This window comes from Parasteatoda tepidariorum, chromosome 5 (assembly GCF_043381705.1).
Source record: "Parasteatoda tepidariorum isolate YZ-2023 chromosome 5, CAS_Ptep_4.0, whole genome shotgun sequence".
Taxonomy (NCBI): Eukaryota; Metazoa; Arthropoda; class Arachnida; order Araneae; family Theridiidae; genus Parasteatoda; species Parasteatoda tepidariorum.
This window is the reverse complement of record NC_092208.1, coordinates 39,085,107-39,099,262: the sequence shown is the minus strand read 5'-3', so window position 1 is coordinate 39,099,262 and position 14,156 is coordinate 39,085,107. Positions and strand designations below refer to the sequence as shown.

At 31.7% G+C, this 14,156-nt stretch overlaps 1 protein-coding gene across 3 annotated transcripts in view; it reads left to right on the top strand.

Moving 5' to 3' along the window:
• Positions 1-14,156, top strand: part of LOC107444627 (uncharacterized) — a 77,829-nt gene that overhangs the window by 58,960 nt on the left and 4,713 nt on the right. For all 3 annotated transcript variants that reach the window (XM_071181325.1, XM_043041074.2, XM_071181324.1), the window contains exons 8-16: positions 573-698; positions 1,950-2,257; positions 2,878-3,101; positions 5,222-5,401; positions 5,638-5,818; positions 8,416-8,635; positions 10,346-10,544; positions 11,986-12,183; positions 13,684-13,898. In XM_071181325.1, coding sequence (XP_071037426.1) covers positions 573-698; positions 1,950-2,257; positions 2,878-3,101; positions 5,222-5,401; positions 5,638-5,818; positions 8,416-8,635; positions 10,346-10,544; positions 11,986-12,183; positions 13,684-13,898 — 1,851 coding nt within the window. The remainder of the gene's footprint in view (positions 1-572; positions 699-1,949; positions 2,258-2,877; positions 3,102-5,221; positions 5,402-5,637; positions 5,819-8,415; positions 8,636-10,345; positions 10,545-11,985; positions 12,184-13,683; positions 13,899-14,156) is intronic.

The window sequence follows — 14,156 nt, the reverse complement described above, 5'->3', positions numbered from 1 at the left end:
GTGGTTAAATGTAGGGTATCTCGTGATTCTTGTTGAGCATGCGCATTCTTATTGTTGTTAATTTTTTCTGTGAAAATATTGAAATATAGTATTGTAAGTATATACCGATCATCAAGATTACCTTATTCTCCTGATCTCAAACCTTGAGATTAATATTTGTGGGGAAATATTAAAGACAAAGTTGATGTAAATGAACTCAAAACCATTACTAAAATGAAAACTGCTTTTTAGTAATCGAAAGCGTCGAGTTTTGACGAATTCAGCGTCGAGTTCAGCGAGTTTTGACGAATTACGAAATTCGCCTGCATATTGAATGCCATGCCATAAAATAAATCAGAAAATCGGTTGTTATATTTTGAAATTGGCTAAAGTAGTTAGAGCTTTTTTAAAATATTACTTTAATTTTATGTAACTGAATAATTGTCCCCCCGTGTGGGACATTTGGTTATTGTATGGAGAAATGTAAAAATAATATTTAAAAAATACTGACTAGAATTATTTAAATATATTTCATAGCTCTAAAGGATATAACATCCTTTAATTAAATGTGATTTATATTCAAATTGAAATAGATTTGTCAGAAAGTAAAAGAAGATGATTGGGAAGTGGAAGCCCCATCACCAAGTCTTATAGGACCTTATGCTTACAAAGAAAATCAATGGGTTGGATTTGATGATGAGGACATGGTATTTAATAAGGTAAAATCAAGTATTTAAATTAAATGTAATACTTTTGATTTAATTTTTATTTTACTTTGTTTTCAAACATTTTAAAAACCAGACATGTCACTAATTTGCAGAGAGAAATTAGAGCTCAGCAAAAACAACTCCTGCTGTTAGCTTTAAGGATTAGAATTAATTTCTAATTGTATTTTCTAATTTTGTTTATGTATGGAAAATATGGTGCTTATAAAATAGTAAACATGCATTACATGACTTTACACTTGAATATGACTTTGTTGACTTTAAATACATTTGTTTGACTTTTTTATGTGAATGAGTTTAATGATTTCCGTGCATTTTTTAATTAATTGATTTTATTTTAACTTAAGATTGGATTCATTCAATTAAATGTGCATTTTTTTCATAATAATTTCCTAATTCTTTCAGTCTCAGCAGTCTGTTTCTTGTTTTATTTTATTTTATGGAAGATATATTTGAATAATAAAACTATGTTTTAAGAAAAATTATTGCAATGTCATGATGTTAGAAAAAGCAGAATACTAATTAAAATTACAATGGAAAAAATAAGATGTGGAGGGTTACAGTACACATTTTTATTCAGAATAATCAAAAATACACCTATATGCTTTAATTTTTAACTTCAAAATTTTGAATAAAATATTTCCCCTCTTTTTTTCCAGGAAATATTTATTTTAAAAATGATTTCAATGTTTTTATTCATTTGTTGATAGTGTAAAAATTAATCAATTGAAATATTTGTTGAAAAGAGCCATTTTAGTTGAAAAGGATCAACTTTTGAAAAACAGCAGTAAGCTTTTACTAAAACACATTTTTCTATTAAACTACTTTAATAAAATAATGAAAAGCAAAAATGTTTTTAATAAATAATATGGTTTTAAACAAAATATAACGTATATACAACCAAAATTAAGCATACGCGCGTATTATTTTTAATTTAAAAAACCTTTTTTTTCAATATAATAATTTTGACCACCATTCTCTACAAACAATTTTGACAAATATATGAGACCTAAAAGTTATGCTGTCAAGATTTTAAGTGCAAACAAAATTAACCTTACCTGAATTGTTATTTCGCCACAACTTTGAATATTTTTATTTACCACATTGGAAGTGAACGCTCTATTCCCTGAGTCACAGTGGCTCCAATTTTAAATATTGGGGGGGGGGGGAAGTTGGGCTCCAAGTTGCGTATGCGTATGTTGCACATTGATTTATATTGATTGTAATCGATTATTTTCCCTATAGGCTCGGTACATATTAGATAAAAAACTAGGAGGTGCCATGGTGTGGACTCTTGATAATGATGATTTTAGAGGTCTCTGCACAGGGGAGCAAAGTCCTCTCGTTAATACCCTGAGAGAGGTTCTGTTGCTCACAAATCTCATTGAGGGCAGTTCGAGTCAGAGATCTATTGCTAGATCAGCTGGTCCACAACCTAGGTCATCTGCTGTCAGATTTGATGATGATGCAACTGATGAAGAGGCCACTGAAGCACCCAGAAGGCGGAACACTCTTCGGAGATTGGTACAAAACAGACAGTCCTCGAGAGACAGGTTCGTATAATTAAGAATAATTAAGAATCTCAACATTTGTTTTAAAAATTGGGGATAAAAATTAAGGAATTTTATCAAAATGTCTCTGGGTGCACTGTTAAAATAATTCAATAATAATGATTTAGATGCAAATTTGTGTCAATCTTTGTTAGGAGCAAAGTTCTATATTGATTGCATTGCATATTAATCAATCAATATATTACTTAATCTTTTACTCTTATTTTTGGCGTTATTCAAACTTTACTTTTAATTTTATTGGGGCGCATTCAAATATTATGTAAGCACCTTTCAAGGAGAGGGAGGTCATTTGCTTATTTTTGCTGACAAAAGAGGAGAAGAATAATTTTTCAAATTATTTTTCATTCGAAAAATATATAGTGAAACAGTAATATAGCGCGCAATTTTCTATTAATTTATTTTAACCACACTAATATAACCAAGCTGCATTTTCAAAGATCGTTAAGAGACAATTTTTCTTACATTGATTTGCCTTTTTTTATATGCTAAAAAGCTCCAATTAACATAAGAAAAAATATACATAATTTTTCTTGTTGCCTGTTGCTGTTCACATTTGTGGCCTGACACTGCATAACAATTGAGTCTTTGTTGCATTCATACAGGCAAACTTCGTCTCGTCGCTTAAACACAGAAGCCGAGGAAAATGAAGTTTTGGTAACTCCTACAACTCCAGCTCCACCTCCGACTCCAGACCCCGGTGTAGCCTTTGAATGTAAGGACGAAGGCTTCTTCAATAACCCCAAAGACTGCAGGAAATATTTCTGGTGTTTGGACAGTGGTCCGGCGAATCTTGGTGTGGTAGCTCATGCTTTCACCTGTCCTTCAGGTACTGAAATATTCCATAAATTCAATAATAAATTCAGAATAAAGTATGAATGAATTAGTTTAAAAAAAGATATCATATAAATCCTTTTTAGGTCTTTGAACTAAGTTTGTTGTCTCATTATGGTAAATTAGAAAATATCTCAACCGTCGCACGTTCTAGAACCTATTTAGCTTCGAGTTTTAGAAACTTACATACTTATCAATTTATTGTAGTTTAAGAATTTTTTAAATAAAGGTTTAGCTTATTGAATACAGAAATAAAAGTGTGAAATTAGTTAGTTTTCTGTAGCGTGAAATTTTTGCACAGATCTTAAATACTTTTGTACCGCTAATTTCAAATCTGCACTCGGTTTCTTTCTCCAAGCTACATTTTTCAATTACATTTTTAGTTCCTTTTTTATCGAAATGTACAAGCTTAAAAACTTTATACATAATAGAGGATCGCTTAAATTTTGAGACAAACGTCTAGGAGAGTTAGGTCACATCATCTGGATTAAAATTGCATTATTAAACATGCCCGGAAATTTTATGCGCCAACCAAGGCACTTCCTTATTATGAAATGTTTCTTCGTGTGCTTCTGAACAGGTCATGAATAGGAAAACTCCCATAGCCACGTACGACGACATTTCCAGTTATGTGCTCTAATGAAATTTTAAGGCTGATATAGTTCTCTAACTCCCCTAGATGTTTGTTGCGTCATTTACGCAATCCCTTGTTATATATAACGTTTTTAAACTTGTGCATTTCGACAAAAATAGACCAAAAATGTCATTTTTAAAATAATCTATAGCTTTCAGAAAAAAAATTAATTTCAGATTTGAAATCCCCCACCCGAATCAGGCAAGATAAGTATTTGTATAAATGCAACAAAAAACATGTTCTAGATTGTCATTAATAAATATGCGTTTTAACAGTAAGAAATTGCAGGATAACATAAGTCTTTCCAGGTGATAAATATCAAATATTAATCTTTTTAATTTAATAAATTTTATAATTCATGATTTTTAAGCTAGTTAGGCTCTCTTGCAAAATGGGGTATGTTTGGCACTTTTCGCTAGCCTTATTACTTATAGAATATGTACTTGAGGATTTTCATTTTTTAGTATTAAGTGATAGAGTTAATTTTATTTTGGAATGCTGGTATTCAATTTCGAATTTTCTTACTTGATCTGTTATATATATTTTTTAAAATTGTATTTAAAAAATACTTCAGAAAGCATATCGGCTACACGAAATGTTCGAAATATTTTTATGCGTCAAAACTGTCTGAGCTTTGTGAAACAATATAAGTAGGTTAATGTGTTAACATAATGTAGTGTAAATGGTGGAAAATTGTAAATATTAATAGTAAGAATTGTTCTTAATTGACAAGTCTAAAAAGTTTTTTTTAAAGGCGAAATATATGCTTAATATTTTTTAAAATTATATTTATTTTAATTATTATTTAAAACATTTTTGCACTAAACGATGTTCATAAAATTGCAAATCAAATCTCATTAATTTGTTTTTATTATTAAAATATTTCAAGACGCACCACCAACAACAACACCAGCTCAGGGCCCCGCACCTATGCACCGTTTGGGACATCTAGCGGTTTAAGATATTCGTGACTAGAGAAACGGATGGCTTCATGGCAAAGATGGCCCTCTACAGCACCCCTAATCACGAGTCCCCAGCTTCAAGAACTAGTAGTAGGCCGCGATTGATTAACTCTCCAAATCCTCTCTAATAAAGTATAAATTTATAACAGAATAAAAACGTGAAATCGAATACTTGTTAAAATTGCAATTAGTGCAGTTAATACCTGCACTGCTGAGTTTTATCAGATTTGTAGTTAAATGTTGTTAATTTCCAACTAATGTTAAATATTGTAGAATTGTATACAATTTATATTGCAGATTGCATGTTTGTTATAATTAAAAAAATAACATAATTCAATCTCTAATAAACTGAAGTACAAACCAAAAAATTCTATTGAAATATTAGCAGCACTAAACAAAAATTGCAGTGATGGTATTGAAGTATCTAGATGCATCGTTAAAATTAAAATTTTTTGTTGTTTTAACAAAATTCATTTTTATAACGAAACTAAAAACTGTCATTCATGAATTTTTAAACAGGGCTTCATTTTAATTCGAACTCGGAGTCCTGTGATTATCCTGAAAATGTTGTTTGTCCAGTGGGATCCACTGGTGCTTCACCTGCGAAATCGACAGCACGACCTCGAAGCAGAACGACAACAACCACAACCACGACGACTACAACCACTGAACCACCAACAACCACGACTGAAGAACCAGGTAAGATAAACAATTACATTTAGTGATAAATAACTTAAACTATCTCAAAATCAATATATTAAGAGCCATAATTTTATAAGTTATGGCTCTTAACCCTTAGGCGTAGTCCAATTAAATCTGACTTAAATCACATGGTTAGGTATAATCACTATACCTTTTTTCGAGTCGGAAGTACCCAATTTTCATGTACTAATTTAAAATTTGTTGGTTATGAAGTGAAATTGTAAACATTTCAGAGGAAGAAGAAGAGGAGGAGACACCGGAAGGGGGAGGAAATGTAGCAGAGTTACTCCGACTCCTACAAGCGATAGGAGGAGTTGAGCGCCTTCAGAGTATCTTAGGAGCCCAAGATCAAGCATCGAGCATAAGGAGTCACGACACAGTTCCTTCTTTGCCGAATTATGACACTCCTAAAAGGTGAGCTATTAATTCAATGTTTGTCCAAAGTCGAACATTTCAGTTTAAATTGTTTTTGAAAACTTATTTAATGTTTTATTATTTCATTGCTTTTTTTCCTTTCTAACTGTAAATATTTATTTCTCGTTAATATACATTCAGAAAATCTTCTTACAGATGCAGGGAAAATTTTAAAACACAACACAGGAGTCTATGTTTAAATTTTAACAAGGGGAAAGAGAATCTGTGACTAGAAAAATTTTTTAAAATTGCTTTTCTTTTTCAATTGATAGAGTTAGTTAGAAATTTTCATAAAAGACTACTTTAATTTTCAATAAAAAAAAATGCTCTTTGCATCCTTTGCAAAAGGTGAATAAAATTTAAGAGTTGACTCTTTTTACCTCACTTTTTTTTCACGTTCTTCAGATTGAAATTTTGCTATTGAGATTGATTTATGCCATATTATGAATTTTAAAGCTTATTTTTTCCTGGCTATTCTAATTATATTAAAATATTGAGATTAAATTTTGAAACAGAATGCTAATTTTTATAACTATCACAGTGGAATTCGCCATTGTTTAAAGTCTTTATAACAATCTATGTAGATAATGTTAGACTTCTTGAAATAGGTAAATAACAAAGAGTAAATACCAGAAAACATGTAAATTACAATTTTTTCTTTATATTCTATGGAATATTAACAAAACTAATTTCTCAGTTATTTTTACAAATTACAGCTGAACTAAATTTACCGTAATCAATTTGAGAATGTTCCGAATAATCGCCTTTCCGAACATCCTTTACTTTTCTCAGTTCGTAAAACAGGTTTTGATGTTTATATTCTCACCTTCCTTATTAATTATTTGTCAAATTTGTATGATGCTTTTGCTTTTCACTTCGTTAAAATATTAATTTGAATCACAATAGCTTAACGGTTAAGTGTGAAGCGCTGGAGAGTGACTCTGATCGGGGCTTGAAGCCTAGCTGTTTCAGATAGATAAGTACCAGTCATAGATCAGAAATAATAGGTATTAACAGTTGAGGAGGCAAGATTCCTTTTCTGGTAGATTTTCTTTTAAAGACAAGGGAGGAGAACAAAGTTTAGAGCTTCAACGGTGTTGATGTTTCCTGAACAGTAAAATATTGGATCATTCTTTAGCAAGATCTTGCTAGACCATTGGTTATTTTACAGTTCTAATTTTTTAAGAATTATGTGTAAACTGTACAAAATTGTTTAAGCTTACCCAAAATTAAAAAAATAATGATTTTTGAATGGTTTTAAAAACGGTAAAAATGCATCTTGAGAACTTATTACATTTTGATTCAATAGTTTTTTTAATTATGAGGCTCAAAACATTTGCAGTTATTTTATAATAACCTTGTCTAATAATTGTAGGGTATGAAAACAATTTTAAATTTTCATCCTGCAAAGATTTTACAATAGAGCAACATCTTGTAAAATAACGAATATTTTCCCAGATAGTAGAAATTTTTAGAACACATTTACAAGGAATGATTTCACTGATGTCAGGAATAAAGTAATAAAGTTGAGAATAAACGAAATAAAGTTAAATAAAGTTGAGAATAAAAACGAAGTAAAGTTGAGAATAAAAAAGTGCTGCCTAATCTTAAGATCCGCTTCCCTCTTTAATACTTTTCGATTTTACTTAAACTTTACATCGATGATAAGGTTAATTAGCTAATATCACTGCTAGTTTTCTCAATTTGTTCTCTCAATTTAATTCTATATATAATCATTACTTTATGATTGTGTTCGTATTCAGTTATATTTACTTATGAGATAGTCTTAAAACTATAAATTTGGATTTTAGAATGTTTAAAATTGAACAATCGAGATTAATATGGTGTTTTAGGAAAAAGAAGCACATGCTCAAAGTTCATTTTATATTGTTAATAAGGCAATTGTAATTCCAAAATGTGATAAGTCAACTTACTTATAAAATGTATAAGGTGCCTTTTCAATAAGTTTTTCTGGACAGCCAATTGCAGCACAGTAAATCTCTATGTCTTAAGATTATTTTGCTTTGAAATTCCCTCATAGATTTTCTTCCATTGAAGTAACAATGAGAAACGGTAGGTAATTACGTGGTTTCATTTTGAGGACGAAACTTTTCATGCAGCGCTCGCTCCTCTTAGATTATAGTTCTATGGCGCCAGCTTGTCTGGTAAATAAAGGTGGAAGGTTTGCAATAACTGACCCCATTTCCATCACCATGCTGTTGGTCATGAAAATATCTAGCTTTAAGATCCACACTGGGCTCACAATGGGCTATCATATTAAATAATAGTCTGCTATTATGTATGCGGAATAATATTTAACGTAATGCTGGAATCCTTTACTTAAAATATTAATCTCAAACAACATGTGTAATATTAAGCCCTGACACGCGAAATTTTTTAAAATAATTCATTTGTCACAAGGATTTTAAAAATATAAGTTAAGGGTGGTAATGATGAAACATCCTGTATATTTCTTACAATGATTTGGTTAAAAATTAAAATGATATATAGTTTAAGGGGCGAAATTTTAATTTAAATAAAATATATTACTTCATTTAAAAGTGTAATCATCTATGTTTTAATTTACTTTATTGCAGGATATCGCCAGTACTACCACCTGTTTATGAAGCACCATCTTCAACAGTTGCTCCAGCTACACAGCCTAAAAGACAACCTCAGCACAAACCAGAACTTTTCCCTGATCCATATGATTTTGGAGGAGCTGAGGAAGGTGAACCCGACGTTGATGATGCTATCGATGACTTCCCGTTCCACTATAATACCCCTCCACGTGAAAACACTAATGTTCAACCCGAAGTAAGTATGGAATATTCTTAAAAGATCCCTTTTGTTTTGAAACCCTGAAAGTTTTGTACAATAAGTCATGGTTCGATAGCAATATATTATAGGATGTGCCAACTATTAGCTTATTTCTTAGATAGATAACTATGCACTTATTTCTCAGCCATGCGTTTATTTCTCAGATAATCTAATGCTTAGCTTACTACTTGGGAAGTATTATCAATTGATTTAAAGCAAGAAAAAAAATCCAAGGTATCAAACACATTGCTAAAAATTTTGGTTCAAAATCTTTTAAAATTGTTATTTTGACCTCAATATGGTGTCGAGTCTATGTAAATGAATGATTTTTAAACTTGTATATAAAAATTTTCCTGCCTAACTTTAAAATTAAAACTTTTATAAGGTAGCAAACCATCCTGACAACATGGTTTAAAGATTTTGATGCAAATACAACTAAATTCTCTAATAATGTATCATGTCAGGTATAAATGCTGAGTGCAACTTTTAACAAACTACATTGGCTTCAATGAAGTCGATGACGATTTTAATTAAGTACAGTAAAATTGTTTTAACAAGCTATATAGTTTAAGGAAATTTTGGTTGCATTTGCATTATATTACGTTTTTATTTACAAATGTCATCAATACGTTTTTCAAATATAGTAATAAAAGATAATTTCAATATAATATTTTTTTTAACATTTCCTATGAGCTGCACAATCAGTCTTCCCGATGAGCAGACCTAGTGCGTTCTCCAGAGCTGGTATCCACTCTTTCAGGACAACCACAATGGGTGAGATACAGTTGGTCATGCTAATTTGGACGTCTAGTTTCTGCCAAACTAGATGGCAGCACCGAGACTCTATTTGGATGCTAAAGTGCACAAGGAATTTAATTTTGCCGGAAATGCCAAGAGCCAATAAGGCACTCCAGGGGATCTTTTATATGCCGCATAATCATACAACATGGCCGCCGAGGATTTTCTGCATCTGGAAGTTCTGGTGTCTGGGCCGGGGATCGAACCCTCAGACTTGGGCTCAGAAGGCCGACGACAAACCAACTGCGCCACCCAGCCACATTTCAATATAATATTCATGATTGTATTTAAACTTTTCAAGAAATTTATTTATTACTAGCAAATTCATTTAGGCTAACTATGCGTAGGCAGGTAATTTTCTGTATTAAAAGGTGAAAATGCATTATTATTTTTTTTAAATCTTATATTACCTATTACTTAATTATTTGGATTTTATTGTTTTATTTAAAAAGTGTTAATTAACTGGCTTAGGCCAGTAGCACAGTACTAGTTTATTTACATAAAAATAATTTTGTTCAGACAACTCTTCTCGATTTGTGGCATTTATAATTTGCACAGGAAAACCTCTAACACTGGAATGTAAGTACAAAATTTCAAATGATACCCTTGAGCTCGTATACAGCAAAAACTTTTTTTTCGAGATATGATGCTTCATTTGAGGTTGCACTACGAAGCTTGGCACATTGTACATAATTAATTTAGGTATTTAAAGCTGAAGTAATAATTATCAATAAAAATCTAATAGTTTGTTTAATAATTTTATTTATATGCAAATTGAAAGATATTGCCAGTATATTTTCAAAATATGAAAAAATACCTAAAGGTTAATAGATTTTTGCCGATAAGCTTATGAATATTTTGTTTTATTTCTGACCATATAAACTATAGTTGTTACGGTTTCTTTTATAGGTTGTTTATGTTAAGGATGAAATTTCTGAAAGACCAGTACCCGATGTAGCACCATACGAAGCCCCTCTTAGATATTCATCACCTGTTACATCATCCTCGACAACTGCCGCACCCGACAAAGGACCCTATCGAACCCCTATCAGAGTACAAGTCGGTAGGGTAGTTCGAGTACAAAACGGAAACCAACCACCCCAAACAGGTAGCTTCCATTAGTTTTATACTCTACTGTTTTCATTTCATTCGAGGGTTGTAAATAAAGTAACGGAAACATCTTTGGAAAACATTATTTTAATGAACGCACAATCGAAATTATATTACATTTCTTCAATATGGTTACCAGCATAGTCTTCTGCCTTTTGTCGCAGGATATCGTTGGCAAGTTAATGATACTTGTAATGAAGTCCTCATATTAAAGCTTTGCTTCAGCGTGTGTCATATCATTTGGTGACTGGGTTTGAACTTAAAAGGGATAAATGGCAGCCTATGGAAAGGAGACCTCTCGCAATGTCGAGAAATATGCATGGTGAGGTGCAGATACGCAGTCTCAGTCAGCTTTGATCTATCACGTAACGGGCAGACAATACGACACGACAACACACTACAACACAAGCTTCAGATTATCTTTGATAACATAGTGGAGTCGAGGCTTTTATTGATGGATTTTTCTCGTCCTTTAAGAGTCCATGGTCCAGTCAGTGGTCGTTGATTAAAATCGAGACATTTAGCCTCAACTTTAAACAGTATATTAAACTACTTATAGGCTTAAATGATTGGCCTGCATCATCAAGATGTACAAATCGGTGTAAAAGTGAAGATGCTCCTGACTATGTACGATGATCCAAGATGTACAGATTTTCCTGACAGCTTCCCCACAAATTGTTTTTTTAATATTATTAAATAAGAAATTTGTTCAAAAATAAGGTACATCCCAAAGGAATTTTCAAACACGGAATTATTTTAACGGTTAAAATATCAATACTTGAGAAAATGTTTTTGAAAGGAAATATAATTGCAATTTTATTTGATTCAAACATTACTAACAGTGTTCACAGGGTGAATCCAAGTAATTTTTACTAAATAAAAGAGGTAATAGTACCATATAGACGAGCAACAATTAATAAATTGAGTCAATATATACCAAAACTATACCAAAAGTTGTACGATCTGATTTATTTATCTGAAAAATACAGCAAGTGCTCAAAGTAATGGCCTCACGTGTCGTTCGAGAGTTCACATACGCTGAAGATAGCTTGCATAAGAAATATGTTACTACAGGCAGGTACAAAATGACGTCAGAGGTGTCGTCTTTATGATCGATGCGTTTTGACTTGTTTCTTTTCTGACTCTTAGATTGGAATGTGACGCCATACGTACCATACTAAATACTACCATACATGGAAAATGCATAGCTATTATCATCCCTCTTATTTTGTTAGAGAAATTTAGATTCATTTTTCAAAGTTAAAAAAAAAGACATTTGGAACTATCAAACTTATGTCGCAAAAGGTCTGAACCATTCCAAACTACTTGTGACATACGAAATAGTAGTAACTAGTACCCAATAAAAAGATTATTTTTCGGAAGAAAAATGAAACAAACAACTATGAATTTGAATTAAAAATCTTTTTTTTTGAATGTAGGAAACAATATTGTGGAGTCTGGTCCACACGTAGGGCGACGAAGAATGCTTGTTAGAGTAAGACCAGCAGGATCTAACCGTACTACAACTGAAGACGATGTACGGCCGACAGCCGAAGAACCAGTCAGTGAAGTGACAGGAAGGGCAGTTAGCAGAGAAGATGGTCGCTTGTCGGGATCAACAATTCAAGCCACAAGAAGTAATGAAATTTTGTTATTAAAAGATCTGAGGTATTTCCTAAGTACTTTGCTTATAGTTTTCGGTTGTGGATTTTAGATATTTTGTGATCCAAAGCAGTTCATAGCATGCATTAGGAAGTATAATGGCGAATTAAGTTTCACATTCCAGCATATTAATTTCATATTCATCTTTTGGTACCCTTTTTTAAGTTTGGAGTTAATTCAATGAAAATCTATCAACACGTCAAGTTAATGTTTTTAATAAATTAGTAAAATGTATTTGTATTTTCATTTAAAGTTGGAATATAACTTAAAGTGTTTTAGTTAAAACCTTTTTGGAAAATTAGCCAGATATAATAGATATTGATTTTCTTTAGTTTTATGAATGATTTTATTATTACAATAGATTGGAAAAATTCTATTCAAACCTATCTAATGTTAAGAATTCGAATAAAATATCATTCTCATACGGAGTTGTCTATCAAGACAGAATGCCAGAACAGTGTAGATAGCCAGAACAGACAGAATGCCAGAACAGTATTTAGGGGAGCTCTACTGCAGTTGCTAAACTTAATAAAACACACAATATACGAATTAGTTATATTGAAAATATTTTAAATATTACTATAATGTTTAATATATCATACGCTCTGATTTAATTCGTAAAATACTATAATTAATGATTTTGGGAACATTTTGTTCGTATGGCAAATTATCTAGAAAGACTGAAAAAAATGTGAAGTCATATGACATAGTTTTCATTAACAAAATTAACAAAATAATTTGCAATTTGATTTAAATAGTAAAAATAAGCATTTAATGATTTTATTTTGGAACTAGTGGTGAATAGTTGACCCAATTCTGAGTTTACGACTATTAATGTTCAGCACCATAACTTTGACTCCGTAGCTTCCATAGTTTTTGAACTCAACCTAAAAGAAAAGAGAACTCCTGGATCAAGCATTGGGATAAAGTTGCTTTCGTGGAGGACTTTTTGATGGATCTAACGTGCATTTGCATTGCATGGAGAGGAAAATCACGTAAAACACCCACGGTTAGCTTGACGGCAAGGGAACTAACCCATGATCCATGAAGATATTTTACTTCAGCACTGTGGTTGATACGAGCAGGGTGAAGAATAAGTATCCACCAGCTATTGCTGGGGTTCGAACCTGAGTCAACTCGTTGGGAGGCGAGCACTCTATCCCCTGAGTCACCACGGCTTGAAGCTCAGAGTAGTTCAGTGTACCACGATGAGTTTTTATGGCTTTCTTTTCATGTAAACGTGAAAACGATACTTTGTCTAAAAACTCTTTCTAAACTTTTGAGTTAAATTCTAAGTTTCAATTATGCCGAGAACTGTTGTATTTTAAACTGTAGAAATTGTCTTAAAAATTGTAGTTTTGTATATGATTAATAGACTAATTTCAGTTTATAAATAGATGTTACCAACAATGCTTTTTGTTATTTATGACATAAGAATGTTAACTTATTCTTTGCATTCCACATATTTTTTTTAGCAAATCCTGTAGTCGCCGCATCAAATATTGCTGGAAACGGAGAATCGAGGGTGGCTGTGAGAAGAAGACCAGGACAAGGGCAATCAGTTGACAAGATCGCTGAAGAACAAAGAGTAGGACAAGGTGTACGCCTTGTAGCTAGACGGCCCAATGCCATAGCTGACAATGACAGAGGCAACTATGTTACTGTCAGGAGGCGTCCTACAACTGCCGAGGTAGAAAGAGGCATTTTTTAAAAAGAGTTCCAACGTAGTGTTGAAATCTAAGTAGTATGCAATTTCTATGAAAAAAAGGCCAATATGATGTTAATTTTTTCAGTAGCTACAGAAGAAATTTTTAAAAACATTTTGTTCAAAACTTTGTCTCATTTATGTTTTGGTTCTAAAAAAATTTGAAAATCTGAACTTTGAAATTTGAATTAAATAAAAACTGAAATATCTTTATTTTAAAAGTATATATATATATGTACGACC